Source organism: Micromys minutus, assembly GCF_963924665.1.
Source record: "Micromys minutus genome assembly, chromosome: 13".
NCBI classification, from domain to species: Eukaryota; Metazoa; Chordata; class Mammalia; order Rodentia; family Muridae; genus Micromys; species Micromys minutus.
Window position 1 is genome coordinate 56,253,793 of NC_137982.1, and position 14,729 is coordinate 56,268,521.

At 39.3% G+C, this 14,729-nt stretch overlaps 1 protein-coding gene across 1 annotated transcript; it reads right to left on the reverse strand.

Moving 5' to 3' along the window:
- Nucleotides 1–9,872: 9,872 nt before the first annotated feature.
- On the reverse strand, nt 9,873–10,802 carry LOC308429047 (putative olfactory receptor 5AK3; the record flags this gene model as incomplete). The annotated part of the gene is made up of 1 exon (XM_080927693.1): nt 9,873–10,802. One exon carries the CDS (start codon nt 10,800–10,802, stop codon nt 9,873–9,875), a length of 930 nt encoding a protein of 309 aa, XP_080783819.1.
- Nucleotides 10,803–14,729: the final 3,927 nt, after the last annotated feature.

Sequence of the window (14,729 nt, forward strand, 5' to 3'; positions counted from 1 at the left end):
GAAAAGCAGTTATTAATTTGAGGAGATAGGAGAGAAACTGGGAAGGGCTGTAGGAAGGAAAGGCAGATGGGATACAGTTCTATTTTAATTAAATTATATTATTTTTTTCTTTTTTCTTGAACTTCACACAGTCTGTGGGTTGTTTCTGGGGTGTTCAGAGCTTTCTGGGGTTAGCATCCCATTATCAGTGACTACATTTTATATCTGTTCTTTTGTGACTGGGTTATCCCACGCAAGATGATATTCTCTAGATGCATCCATTTTCTTGAGAATTTTGTTGGGCCATTGTTTCTGATAGCTGAGTAGTACTCCATTGTGTAAATGTACCAAAATTTTTGTATCCATTCATCTGCTGAAGGACAACTGGGTTCTTTTCAGCTTCTGGCTATTATAAATAGAGCTGCAATAAACATTGTGGTGCATGTATCTTTGTTGTATGTTGGAGCATCTCTGGGATAAATGCTCAGAAGTGGAATAACTGGGTCTTCAGGTACTCCTATGTGGGGCGCCGCCTGCACATTCTCCATTACAAGATGGCGCTGACATCCGGCTGGAGTTAGCAGTAAACAAGTCATGTTTGCACGTGCTGGGTAACTTTTCACTCCTTGAGCTCTGCCTCTCCCATGGCGTCATAGGGCCTGATGAGTTTCAACCAATCAGGGGGCTCCACGTCCAAGGCAAGGACTGATCCCTTTATAAGGGGACGGGCTAGATAGTTCATGGTCTTTGCTTCTACTTGATGTATGCTTATGCTCTGCCTCTTGAGAGCATTAAAGTTTACCGCAGAAGAATCCTATTTCATGTGCCGCGTCGTTCTTGCAGGCGAGACAGTTGCGCGGGACATCTGGTGTCTGAACCCGGGAACTCGACCACTCCATCGTCTGCACCAGCGAAGGCCCCCTGTCTCCGGGCAGGGAGGATCCAGAACTGTGGGGAGATAAGTTCGGCAAGGTATGTCTGACCCTGGATCTTTCTTTAAATTTGGTTTAAATCTTCCACGGCCTGGGAAGGGTCCGTAGAGGCTCTGGTCTTTGTCAGTGCAGTTTTTATTCTCTTCCTCTTAATTTCCTCTTGTGTCCAACTGGGCTGGTGTTAATTTTGTGCTTAAGTCGGACGTAGATAAGCCGAGGCACACCTGCGTTCCTTAAGTCTTTGTAGATAAAAAAAAGCAGAACGCGCTGAGACTTGCCTTTCAGTTTCACTTTGTGCCGCCACGCAAATAAGCCGCGGGCATTACATCGCTGAGATGGGCTCTTCACACTCGACCATTACAGCCCTGCAGTCAATTCTTAAGCAGAGAGATTTAGAATTGCCCGCCTGCATCTTGCAGCCTTTCGTAAAAGAGGTAGTGCGTACTGCCCCTTGGTTTGCGGTCTCTGGGTCTCTCTCACCAGCCTCATGGAAAAAATTGGGTAGAGAATTAGACTGTGTGCAGAATGCCGGAGACCTCGGGCCCGGGACCATGGCCATTTGGAGGATGGTACAAAATTGTTTAAAAGATAAGAGTTGTAGGCCCACTATAGCTGTGGGGTAAGAGGTATTGAGTGAAGTCCAGGATAGACTATCAGAAGCCGAACAGAGTGAGAGAATGGGCGTGCGCAGGAAAAGGTATTTCCCCCCTAAGGAAAAAGGACCTCCAGGTACGCTGTACAGCGGGAGAGTTGTTACCCACAAACCTTCAGATTTTCATTCCCTTATGCCCTCTAATATTAAGAAAAGGGGAGTCAGCTTGTACCCTGTAGAAGACTTTGAGGCTCTTAACATTGATAGCCCCGAGACTTCAGATGATGATGAGCGAGAAGGCTTAGACCCAGAAGAAGAAGCAGAGATAGATGAAGAAGCAGCTAGATATGAGGGAAAAAGATATTATCCTGATGAGCAGTGCAGGCCCATGCGTTTGTCCCCAATTGTCCCGACAGCGCCTCCTTTACCCGTGGCCCCCCCTCCTTATGCAGCATGCACGCCTGTAAAATCCTTCTCATTCCTCCCGGAAAGGGTGAGAAGGCAGATGTGTCTTGCTTTCCCTGTGTTTGAGACAGCTGAGGGTGGCCGCGTTCATGCCCCCGTAGAATATAATCAAATAAAAGAATTGGCAGAGTCAGTCAGAAAATACGGGGTAACTGCCAACTTTACTATCGCTCAGCTTGACAGACTGGCTATCTCTGCCTTAACTTCCTCTGATTGGCAGACAATTGCCAAGGCTGCTCTACCGAGCATGGGACAGTATATGGAGTGGAAGGCTCTTTGGTATGAGGCTGCCCAAACCCAAGCAAGAGCCAATGCTACGGCTTTGACTCCTGAACAACAAGAATGGACATTTGATCTGCTGACTGGCCAAGGTCGCTATGCAGCAGATCAGACAGCTTATCATTGGGGTGCCTACGCCCAAGTATCAAGCACAGCCATTAAGGCCTGGAAGGCACTTTCAAAAAAGGGAGGGGCCGATAATCAGCTTACAAAAATCATTCAGGGACCTCAAGAGCCTTTTTCAGATTTTGTAGCCCGCATGACCGAGGCGGCAGGTCGGATCTTCGGGGATCCCGAGCAGGCTGCCCCTCTTATTGAACAGCTTATTTTTGAGCAGGCCATCAAAGAATGTCGAGCCGCTATCGCCCCTAGAAAGGGCAAAGGTCTTCAAACTGGGCGGGCCACTCACTAATGCAGGTCTCGCGGCAGCCATTTTGCAGTCCCAGAGGGGCTCTCCACAAGCCCCTGATAGATAGATCTGTTTAAAGAGGGAAAAGGCTTGGGACACTATGAACAAGGACCCCTAGAGCCTGTCTCACCTAACCCCAACAAAGAAAGGCAGGGTCTGGGCTTTTCGTAAGCACCATTGAGGCAGTACGGCCCATACCATAGAAAACAGAGGATCCGGTATGGGTTCCTCAATGGCCCCTTACCTCCGAAAAATTAGAAGCTGTTACCCAATTAGTTAGAGAACAACTACAATTGGGTCATGTAGAACCCTCTACTTCACCTTGGAATACCCCCATTTTTGTGATTAAAAAGAAATCAGGAAAATGGTGATTGTTGCATGAATTGAGAGCCATCAATGAACAAATGCATTTGCTTGGCCCTATACAACGTGGCCTATACCTCACAAAAATTCCAACAATTTTGTAGCCAGATGGCTGTGACTCATCTTACAGGTTTGCCGTATAATCCACAAGGACAAGGTATTGTGGAACGTGCTCACCGCACCCTTAAATCATATCTAATAAAACAAAAAGGGGGAATTATGCAATCTCTACCCCCTGTGCCTAGGACCGCAGTATCCATGGCACTATTCACCTTAAATTTTTTAAATCTTGATGACCACGGCCATACAGCGGCTGAAAGGCATTGCCTACCTATGGACAAACCAAGGGAGATGGTGAAATGGAAAGATGTCATAACTAATAAATGGAAAGGACCGGATCTTGTGTTGATAAGATCCAGGGGAGCTGTTTGTGTTTTCCCTCTGGATGAAAATAATCCCTTCTGGGTCCCTGAGAGGCTCACTCGAAAAATGGTGGAGACTCCTGATGACAGCCCTGCTCCTGATGCTTTGGAACCAGAGAGTCAGAGGAGAGGCGAGATGGGCGATTCTGTCGGCATTCCTAAAACCAATTCCAGTGGAACATGATGCTACAGTCTTCCCTAAGCTTTTCACCACCGATATTAACTTGGGTGGGGGTGGGACTCTTTGGAGCAATCCTTTGCTGCGGACTTGCGTTGCTTCTCTGGCTGGTTTGTAAGCTCAAGGCCCAAACAAAAAGAGACAAGGTGGTTATTGCCCAAGCGCTTGTCGCTCTAGAACATGGAGCATCAGCTGATATCTGGTTGTCTATGCTTAAGCAGTAGGTCGCCGGCCAGACAGCTCTTGCACTCCTAGAACTTCGGTTCATTGCACAGGATTAGAGTGTCTGGTTTGAGCAGCCCATGAGGGATGCCGAGCAAAGCATCGCACCGAGAGCCCCTTGTCTCGGGGTATCTCTGGGAGGTATGTCATTTTGCGTGAGGGTTGCCTGCCCCAGTGTCCCTCCCTCAGAAAAATGGCAGAGTGACAGGTCAAGAGTACTACGGGCTACAAAAAGCCTAGCGGTTACTCCTGTACATGGTCTTTATACACCTTAATGAGGATTTGACTTCTATCTCTGCCCTCCTAATATGGGTGTCCTACTTTGCTTAAAGAATAAAAGATAGGGGGAGATGTGGGGCGCCGCCTGCACATTCTCCATTACAAGATGGCGCTGACATCCGGCTGGAGTTAGCAGTAAATAAGTCATGTGCACACGTGCTGGGTAACTTTCCACTCCTTGAGCTCTGCCTCTCCCATGGCGTCATAGGGCCTGATGAGTTTCAACCAATCAGGGGGCTCCACGTCCAAGGCAAGGACTGATCCCTTTATAAGGGGACGGGCTAGATAGTTCATGGTCTTTGCTTCTACTTGATGTATGCTTATGGTCTGCCTCTCGAGAGCATTAAAGTTTACCGCAGAAGAATCCTATTTCGTGTGCCGCGTCGTTCTTGCAGGCGAGACGGTTGCGCGGGACACTCCTATGTCCATTTTTCTGAGGAACTGCCAGACTGATTTCCAGAGTGATTGTATCAGTTTACAACCCCACCAGCAGTGGAGAAGTGTTCCTCTTTCTCCACATCCTCGCCAGCATCTATTGTCATCTGAGTTTTGGATCTTGGCCAATCTGACTGGTGTGAGGTGGAATCTCATGGCTGTTTTGATTTGCATTTTCCTGATGGCTAAGGATATTGAGCACTTCCTCAGATGTTTCTCAGCCATTTGATATTCCTCGATTGAGAACTTTTTGTTTAAGTCTGTACCCCATTTTTTAATAGGGTTTTTTGATTCTCTGGTATCTTGCTTTTGAGTTCTTTGTATACCTTGGATATTAGGCTTTTATCTGATGTGGGGTTGGTAAATATCTTTTCCCACTCTGTTGGCTGCCATTTTGTTTTCATGATAGTGTCTTTAGCCTTACAGAAACTTTGCAATCTCATTAAGTCCCATTTGTCAATATTTGACCTTAGAGCTTGAGCTATTAGTGTTCTGTTCAGGAAATTTTCTCCTGTGCCTATGAGTTCTAAGGTTTTGTCTACTTTCTCATCTAATAGTTTCAGTGTACCTGGTTTACTATGGAGATCTTTGATCCACTTGCACTTGAGCTTTGTACAAGGAGATAAGAAAGTGTCTATTTTCATTCTTCTGCATGCTGAGTGGCAGTTGGACCAACACCATTTGTTGAATAGGCTGTCCTTTTTCCATTGAATGTTTACAGCTTCTTTGTCAAAAATCAGGTGACCATATTTGTGAAGGCTCATTTCTGGATCTTCTATTGTATTCCATTGATCCACGTGCCTATTTCTGTACCAGTATCATGCAGTTTTTAGCACAGTTGCCTTGTAATATAGCTTTAGGTCAGGGATAGTGATTCCCTCAGATGTTTTCTTGTTGTTGAGGATGGATTTCCCTATTCTAGGTCTTTTGTTATTCCAAATGAAAATGCACATTGCTCTTTCCAACTCAGCGAAGAACTGGGTTGGAATTTTGATGGGGATTGCATTGAATCTGTAGATTGCTTTTGGTAAGATGGCCATTTTTAACTAAGCAAGTGAAGGACCTGTATGACAAGAACTTCAAATTCTAAAGAAGGAAATCGAGGAAGACCTCAGAAAATGGAAAGATCTCCCATATTCATGGATTGGAAGGATTAACATAAAAAAAAAACAAACTTTTAAATATTGGAAACAGATCTACCGGGGTACCCAGCTATACCACTACTGGGCATATACTCAAAATATGCTCCAACATATAAAGGAGTCCCATGCTCCACTATATTCATAGATGCCTTGTTTGTAATAGGTAGAATTTGGAAGAATCCAGATGTCCTTCAACAGAGGAATGGATACAGAAATTTTGGTACAGTTACACAATGAAGTCCTACTCAGCTATTCAAAACAATGACTTTATGAAATTCTTAGGCAATGGATGAAACTAGAAAATATCCTGAGTGAGGTAACCAAATTACAAAAAACCCATACAAGGTATACCCTCACTGATAAATGGATATTAGTCCGTAAGCTCAGATTACCCGAGATACAAGTCACAGACCACAAGAAGCTCAAGGAGTTGGAAGTTCAAAGAGGGGATGCTACATTTCTTCTTAAAAGTGGAAACAAAATATCCAGGAGGAAATACAGAGACAAAATTTGGAGAAAAGACTGAAGGCAGGGCCATCCAAAAATTGGGGATGCATCCTATATATTGTTACCAATCCCTGACAATAATGTCAATGCCAAGAAGTGCATTCTGACATGTCCCTGATATAGCTGTCTCCTAAGAGTCTCTGCCAGAGCCTGAGAAATATAGCATTGGATGCTCTCAATGAACCATTGGAGTGAGAAATGGGTTCCTTAATGGAGGAGTTAGTAAAAGGAATGAAGAAGCTGAAGGGGTTTGCAACCCCATAAGAAGAACAACAATATCAATCACCCAGAGCCCCCAGAGTTCCCAGAGATTAAGCCATTTACCAAATAAGACTAATGGAGGGATGCATTGCTCCAGCAGCATAAGTAGCAGAGGATGGCATTATCAGGCCTAAATGAGAGAAGAGGTCCTTGGCCTTGTGAAGACTCAATAAGACAGTGTAGGGGAATGCAAGGCTGGTGAGATGGGAAGAAATGGGTGGGTGGGACAACCCTGTCACAGAAGCAGGGGGAGAGGAGGGGAAACTGGGAAAGGAGATAACATTTGAAATGTAAGTAAAGAAAATATCCAATAAAATTTATATATATTATAATAAATCTGCCAGGAAACTATTGCAGTGAATAAACACTTTCAGTGAAGTGGCTGGGTACAAGATTAACTAAGAGGAAAAAAATCAGTAGCACTCCATTTCTTAAATGATAAAGGGGCTGAGAAGGAAATCTAGAAAACAACTCTAAAGGAGCAAGTGAAAGATGTATATGAGATGAACTTTAAGTCTCTGAAAAAAGAAATCAAAGAAGATATCAGAAGATGGAAAGATGCCCTATGATCATGGATACATAGGATTAACATTGTAAAAATGACCATTTTAGCAAAAGCAATCTACAGATTAGATGCAATTCCAGTCAAAACTAAGTCAACTAGAAGCCAACTACTATCCGAGTATAAACCTTTTAGGGACATGACTATGTTATAAAGTGGCTGATGGCCACATAATGGTCTACTGCTTAGCCGCCAGGAGGTCACAGTCACTGGTTGCAAATGTCATAAAACTACAAGTACATTACATATCTTCTATATAACACAGGGTCTATCTTCTACCCTTCTATGATACAGTCTGTCTTCAACTATGTACTTTTGCTGCATTGTAGGAGTGATGGTAGATGTGTAACAGATATCAAAAAAAGGCAGTTGTTTTAAGACGTACATGGGAGTCTAAAGTGTAATCAGTGTTGATGAGGTTCTGTCCAGTGTTACTCACCAAGGTTGACATGTAGATGTCAAGAATCACAATGAAGAGAAACCAGTAAATATTACACTCACTGGACCTTAGAGGCTAAAACATAAAAGTCTGACTCAGTGCCATTTCCACAAGTCATGCCCCCTAGATAGGACTAGACAAGTGACAAGACAGAGGAAAAATCTTTGTACCTTCTTTTGATATAAATATGGTCTTATAATTCAAATAATTTGGAAATTATAATTTCCCAACAAGATTTATCTAGGCAGTTTTATGCTTTCTAAAGAGATTTCAAAATATTCTTGATAGGAAATGGTCATTTAGAGAGAGCATTTGAGCCATGCATCCATTTGAAAATGAAGGACTCTTCATAGAAGAATATTAATCTTTAATATATATTTCAAAGAAACAGATTCACATTATTTTCCTGTAAATTAGGTGCAAACCGATATTTACAAGGAACAATATTCATATTTCTTGTGCCCTTTCAACAGCCACCAACATTCTCAGCCACTTATTATTTTTGTGTTTTATTTTTGTTTTTTGGGAAGTTGGTGAACATTATCCTGTTACTCTTCTCACCAAATATTCCTGACCACTTAAATGACTAATGATGAGTGACAGAATAATCACAAAAGGGGTCTTAGATATTTTTGTCTATATTTTCTGTTCTCATGATTGATGGAATTAATAGTGTATACCATCATTCTAGATCCTTTCAGAAGGTTTTATAAAATTGAATTACAAAGTGACAATATCATACTTGTATACAATTCATATGACTCCATTAACTCCTATAAAATGGAGAGAAATAGCATAAAATTATTTTATTTTTTGTCAGTACTTGTTTTTTTTTAAAGGTTTTGTAAATGCACTGAAATCTTACTAGTTACAATTAGCATAAAGTACATATAAAACAAAATGTAACATGGAAATAGTTAAAGTTCTCTTGGTGTGTAGAGAATAAACATAATGATTTTCAAATACCAAGGATTGCCACAAGGCTGCATTCTTAGTTTTTGAATTATTAATAATTTAAGGTCTAGGTTTACCACACTCTGAGAGTGTGCTATACACATTTTTTTCTAAGACTGACTGAGGCTTCCACATTTTGGCCTTTCTTCTTCTTCTCCTTCTTCTTCTCCTCCTCCTCCTCCTCCTCCTCCTTCTTCTCCTTCTTCTCCTTCTTCTCCTTCTTCTCCGTCTTCTCCTCCTCCTCCTTCTCCTTCTTTCTTCTTCTTCTTCTTCTTCTTCTTCTTCTTCTTCTTCTTCTTCTTCTTCTTCTTCTTTTTCAAGCTTAAAATGATCTGTGAGTTGTTTCTTGGGTATTCAAAGCTTTCTGGGGTTAGTATCCAATTACCAGTGACTGCATATTATTTCTGTTCTTTTGTGACTGGGTTACCTCACTCAGGATTATATTCTCTATTTCTCTCCATTTGCCTAGAAATTTTGTAAAGTCATTGTTTCTGATAGCTGAGTAGTACTCCATTGTTTGTGTAAATGTACTAAAATTTCTGTATCCATTCATCTACGGAAGGACATCTGGGTTCTTTCCAGTTTCTGGCTATTATAAATAAGGCTGCTGTGAACATGGTATAGCATGTGTCCTTATTACATGTTGGAGCATCTATGCGGTAAATTTCCAGAAGTGGAATAACTGGGTCTTCAGGTAATACGATGTCCACTTTTCTAAGGGATTGCCAAAATGATTTCCAGAGTGATTTTACCAGCTTAAAACCCCACCAACAGTGGAGGAGTGTTCATCTTTCTCTGCATCCTCACCCACATCTGCTGTCATCTGAGTTTTTGATCCTAGCCATTTGACTACTGTGAGGTGGAATCTCTGGGTTTTTTTTTTTTTTTTTTTTTTTTTTTTGATTTGCATTTACCTGATGACTAGGGATGTTGAGCATTTCCTTAAGTGTTTCTCAACCATTTTATATTCCTCAGTTGAAATTTTTTTGTTTAGCTCTGTCTGCCATTTTTAACAGTATTGTTTGATTCTCTGGAGTCTAACTTCTTTAGTTCTTTGTATATATTGGATAGTAGATGTCTATCAGATATGGAATTTGTAAAGGTCCACTTTCAGTCTCTTGGCTGCCACATAATTTTATTTTTTTATGAGTGCTATTAGGAAAGGGGCTCATAAACTCAAAAAAGCAATATCAACATTTATTCAGATGCCTGGATGAAACTCAGCAGTAGAGTACTTGATTAGATTAAAGTAATCTTAAGTTTACTTCACACCACTAATAAAACAAGCCTATTTACTTCATAATTTACTTGCTTTTATGGTATTTCAGGTGTCACCAACAAAGAGTGCCTTTATGTCATATAAGCATTTGCTACATCTCCTGAAGCTGACCAAGGATAGATCACTGCTGCTTTGCCTGTTGAGCTTTTTTGACATGGAGACCACATTTTCTACTAGAAGTATTTGTTTCCTATGTGCTTCAGTGCTTTTATCACATTTTGGTTCCTTAGGCTATAAATGAGGGGGTTTAACATGGGAATCATAATACCATAGAACACAGAAGCTACTTTTTCTTGCTCTTGAGATTTGTTTGTTCCATGAAGTACATAAATGTACAAGACTGTTCCATAGAATATGGTGACAGCAGTCATGTGGGATGCACATGTGAGGAAAGCTTTTCTTCTTCCTGCAGCTGAAGACATCCTTAGGATGGCGGCCAAGATAAATGTGTAGGAAAGAATTACAACAGACAAAGTAAATGTCAGGTTAAACCCTACAAAGATTGTCAGTACTATGATATTAAGATCAATACTAGAACAAGAGAGGGCAAGAATCGGTGGTGCATCACAGAAAAAATGATTAATGGTATTTGATCTGCAGAAGTTTGATAAGAAAGTGAAACCTGTATTGACAGTGGCATTTAGGAAGCCCATGGTGTATGAACCAAGCAGGAGCAAAATGCAGAGTCTTTGGGACATTATAATGGGATAGCGCAGTGGGTTACAGATGGCCACATAGCGGTCGACAGCCATAGCAGACAGGATGAAGATGTCACTGGTTACAAAGATACCATATACCAGTAGTTGAACTATGCATCCTGTGTAGGAAATGGATTGTTTTCTGCTCACAAAATTTTGCAACATCTTAGGAGTGATGGCAGAGGAATAACAGAGGTCAACAAAAGCCAAATGCTGCAGGAAAAAGTACATGGGAGTGTGCAGTGAAGAATGGAGTTTGATGAGCAGGATCATGCCAAAGTTTCCCAGTAAGGTAGCTATGTAAATTACTAGGAATACCACAAAGAGGATGTGCCAAGACTCACTTTGACCAGCGAATCCCAGGAGAATAAATTCAGTCACTTTGGTATTATTACTGTGTTCCATGGTTAGTCGAAATCCAGTATCAGTTGAAATTGGCAAAGGAAAAAATAGTGGAGAAAATAAGTTTGTATTGCTTTGTTTTTAGAAATGTTATATTTGTTCTTTTAGTCACTTCAAAGAATCCTTTCCTTTTGTGTAAATGTGTATAATTATGTGTATTTAGAGCATGTGTGTACAGTACATGCACATGCACATTTATGTGCATATTTGAGAGCTGAAGGTCTGTACTGTATGAAGTTCATCAGGTGTTGTCCATTTTCTGTTTTGCCACATGATCTTTCACTTTATTTGGATGTTGATGTGTCAGCTAATGTGGCTAGTAAGGGACACCAGTAATTTGTCTGTCTGAGTTCTGGGTTTATAATTGTGCACCTCCATGCTTGTGTTTTCTTTTACATGCTTTCTGGAGATCTACAGTCAAGTTCCCATAGTTGTATGCGAGTGCTTTACTGACTGGACTATTACTCTTGCCCCTCAAACATATTTTTCTGTTATGTTTTCAATGGCGTTTAAAGGCTGAAACTTACTACCTAGATTACTTTCATTCATATTTCTTTATCCATATTTTTTAACAGATCCACTTTTAGTAACTCCTTGTTCTTTTATTAATGTACTAGTTAACCAAAATAAAAAATATGCTTATTTTCTTTTCTGATTGTTCCTTATTCTTGATATTTTAATGAAAATACATTCATTAATAATTGTGACTGAAAGCTTGTATCCAACCTTATATTTGTGTATAATCTTTCTCTAAGTTAATTCCACTTTGAACTTTCACCCTCCTTATTACCCCACTTTACCCACCATGGAATTATTGTCATGTAAGATATTTTTACCAAAGAACATAGGAATATTATTTTATTAGTAAAATTGCAAAAAATTATGAAATCTGATAAAATATGTCAGCTTTGTCAAACGTTTTAAATAATTTTCAGTGACCAAGATTTCTTCCCGTATTTTCCTCATCACAGATAGATTAGGTGGAGTCCATGGCTTAGTGTTTGTTCCACATCATGCATCAGTATCTTTGTGTCTTATTGGTTTTCTCTCACTGTTCACTTTTTCTGGTGCTAGTGCTTAGCTAGAGTTCACTACAGCTCATAATGCTGCAAATAATTTATCACACTTTCTATGGGACACATTTCTAGGAACAAAATTACTGAATTTGAATATTGACGGTGAACTTTATATGATGAATGTGCTAGTGTTTATTGCTACTGATGTATATTCATGTTTCTGTATTTCAATTGACTCATGAAAATGATGTTTTCTTAAGGAAAATAGTTATCTAGTACTGTGTTATTTTTAGTAAGAGAGAAATAATTTTATCACTTTTTAATGTTCTTAGATTTTGACATTTGTCCTTTCAAAAATTGCCTGCCTGTGGAAACATCAGTGTCTCCTACTCTTGGATTGATTTGTGAGAATTTTTTGGAATTTTCTTCAGTTGCCAACCATGATTTTTCATATTTTAGCCCCTATTTACTTTGTCTATTTCATCTTTTCTGGAGCAGAATTAATCAAACCCAAAATAAGAATTGAATAATTTTACACATGTGCTTTTGTAAGAGCTTAAAAATAGATAATTTTGAGCTTTTGTTGTATTCTATTGAGAAATTTTGGGTAGCCCAGTCCTTTCTTAAGCTTATTTTTTTTTTCTGGCAGAACCAAATGCTGAAATAAAACTACATTCTTCTTACCTTGCATTAACAGTAGGTAATGTCGGTTGAACTTAATGTCGGTACTTTGTAATAATTGTTTGATTTTCTCAATTAATCTCAATATTATTTTCTTAACAATGTTGACGAAGTTGACTAACCATCTAGAGTGTTATTGTATGTGTGAATGAATGTATGTTTATAAATATTTGTGTTTGTGGGGGCTTTGAAAAGATTAAACTATTTTAAAGCATTAATTAATTTTGACCTAATATCTTCAAATATGTTAAATCAATTTACCTACACAATATATGAAATATATCATGTTTTTAGAAACTATCTCCAATTTTAATAAATATTGGTTTTTATTCTTATAGAACTTCATAAGACTCATTTTATCTACTCCTATTTCTCCTTTCTGTCTATAGTCTCCTCAAATATACTCCTCCTGACTTCATATTCTCTTGTTAAAACAAGCAAGCAAGCAACAAAACAGAGCCAAACAGCCTACTAAATTCAATAAGTCTCTCATATATATTCAAGGAGTTGGGCCACCCACTGCGACACAGAGTCCAATCATTCTACATACTTTCTAGAGAAATTATTCTCTCTCCCTCCAATTACGTATCAATTAATAACAGTTCTCTGGTAAGGGAAGGAGCCTATGAGAACTCCTCATTCATTATTCAACAATTAAAAACATTTGGCAATTCATTTCATTAGCTTAAGATAACCCAAAATAATTCAATATGAGGAATTTAAAACTCTTATTTGGGACTATACTTACAAACATCTTAAATCCAGTCATGATTACAGAGATCAAAGATGGCATCAATAAATGCCTATTCCTTTTCCTACTAGGTTTTCAGTTAACCAGTAAATTAAAAACAATGTGTTAAAAACAATGTGTATGTGAGCACCATGTTATCACTTTTAGATATGGCATGAAGACCCAAAACAAGTAGATTGGCTTACAGTTTCAGTGAATCTTGGCAACAGATGGTGGTCATATATGAGGTCCTGGTGGAGAGTGGATCCATGGGCTTCAGCAGGCTAGGTTTTCCTCATATGACAAGGAATAGATCTTGGCAGGGTTTTTTCGGATTCATAAACCAAATGTTCCATATTTCTTTTTTAGGGATAGGGTAAATAAAATAAAGAGAAGCAATTCCCCCATAAATTGTCTTTGTAAGAAAATGAACAGTAAAAAGGGAAATACAATAATCAACATCAAGTTATATTTATTTATGACATCAGAACATTATTAACATTGCAAAATTAGTTATAATTTTCCACATGAAATAATAGATCCATATTATGTTTGAAGACAGCAGACAGTATCTAACAAACATTGATAATTGTTACTTGTAAAGTATTAATGGGGAGGAATAATGTTACTCTTGTTAGATGGGTTCACAACATTTCTGTGAGTGTCACCACTCCTACCAAAATGTCATATAAAGTGATTATAAACTAAGGAATACTGCAAGATTTCTTAAGTAATTGTATATATGCATATAAAAAGAAATTAAACATCACATAATTATACAAGAGTGATCATAGTCATTATTATTTTTAGATAATCCAATTATCTCAAGGGAATACATTAATAAATTGTTAGTGTAGCTAGTAAAGCTATTTAATACTAGGGTAATATATGAAAGTATGTTTCCTCGAAAAAGAAATAAATACTTAAAAAAAACCTCTATATACCACAGGTCTGGCCCCTGAGTGCTACATTATCAATTTGCGAAGCAAAGTCTCTCCATTAGTGTAATAGTGGCATGATTGTTCCAAAAGAAACCAACCATCTTTGTCTGCATCATTGCCTGCTTCATGGCTTGAATACATGGGGCACTGTAAACTTGTCAAACTTCTATGACTAGGAGAGTCACGGTTCTTTGAGGAAAATTTTCTACTTATGTTTTTCTACTTGAACATCTAGTCCTCCTGCGATCTAAATAGTATATTTAGACATACAGACTTCTGTACCCCTGGGCCTTAGTTAAAGAAGCCTATTTTAGTTATGGGTGGTGGTCAAAGCAGGGGCTCATTTCTCACTAAAGCATTAAAAGAAAGGGACATTCTAGTGCACAGTTCTACCTGGCACATCTATATCACTTATTCTGTGTCCCAAGAAACCATGTAGAGTAGTGAGTGGAAAGTCTGTAACATCCAGAGAACAAGGAAGAGACCATAAAATGCCATTTATTTTGGGTGTGATGAGGCTGCTGCAATTATAAACATGCAAAGCCATGACCACTTGCAGAAC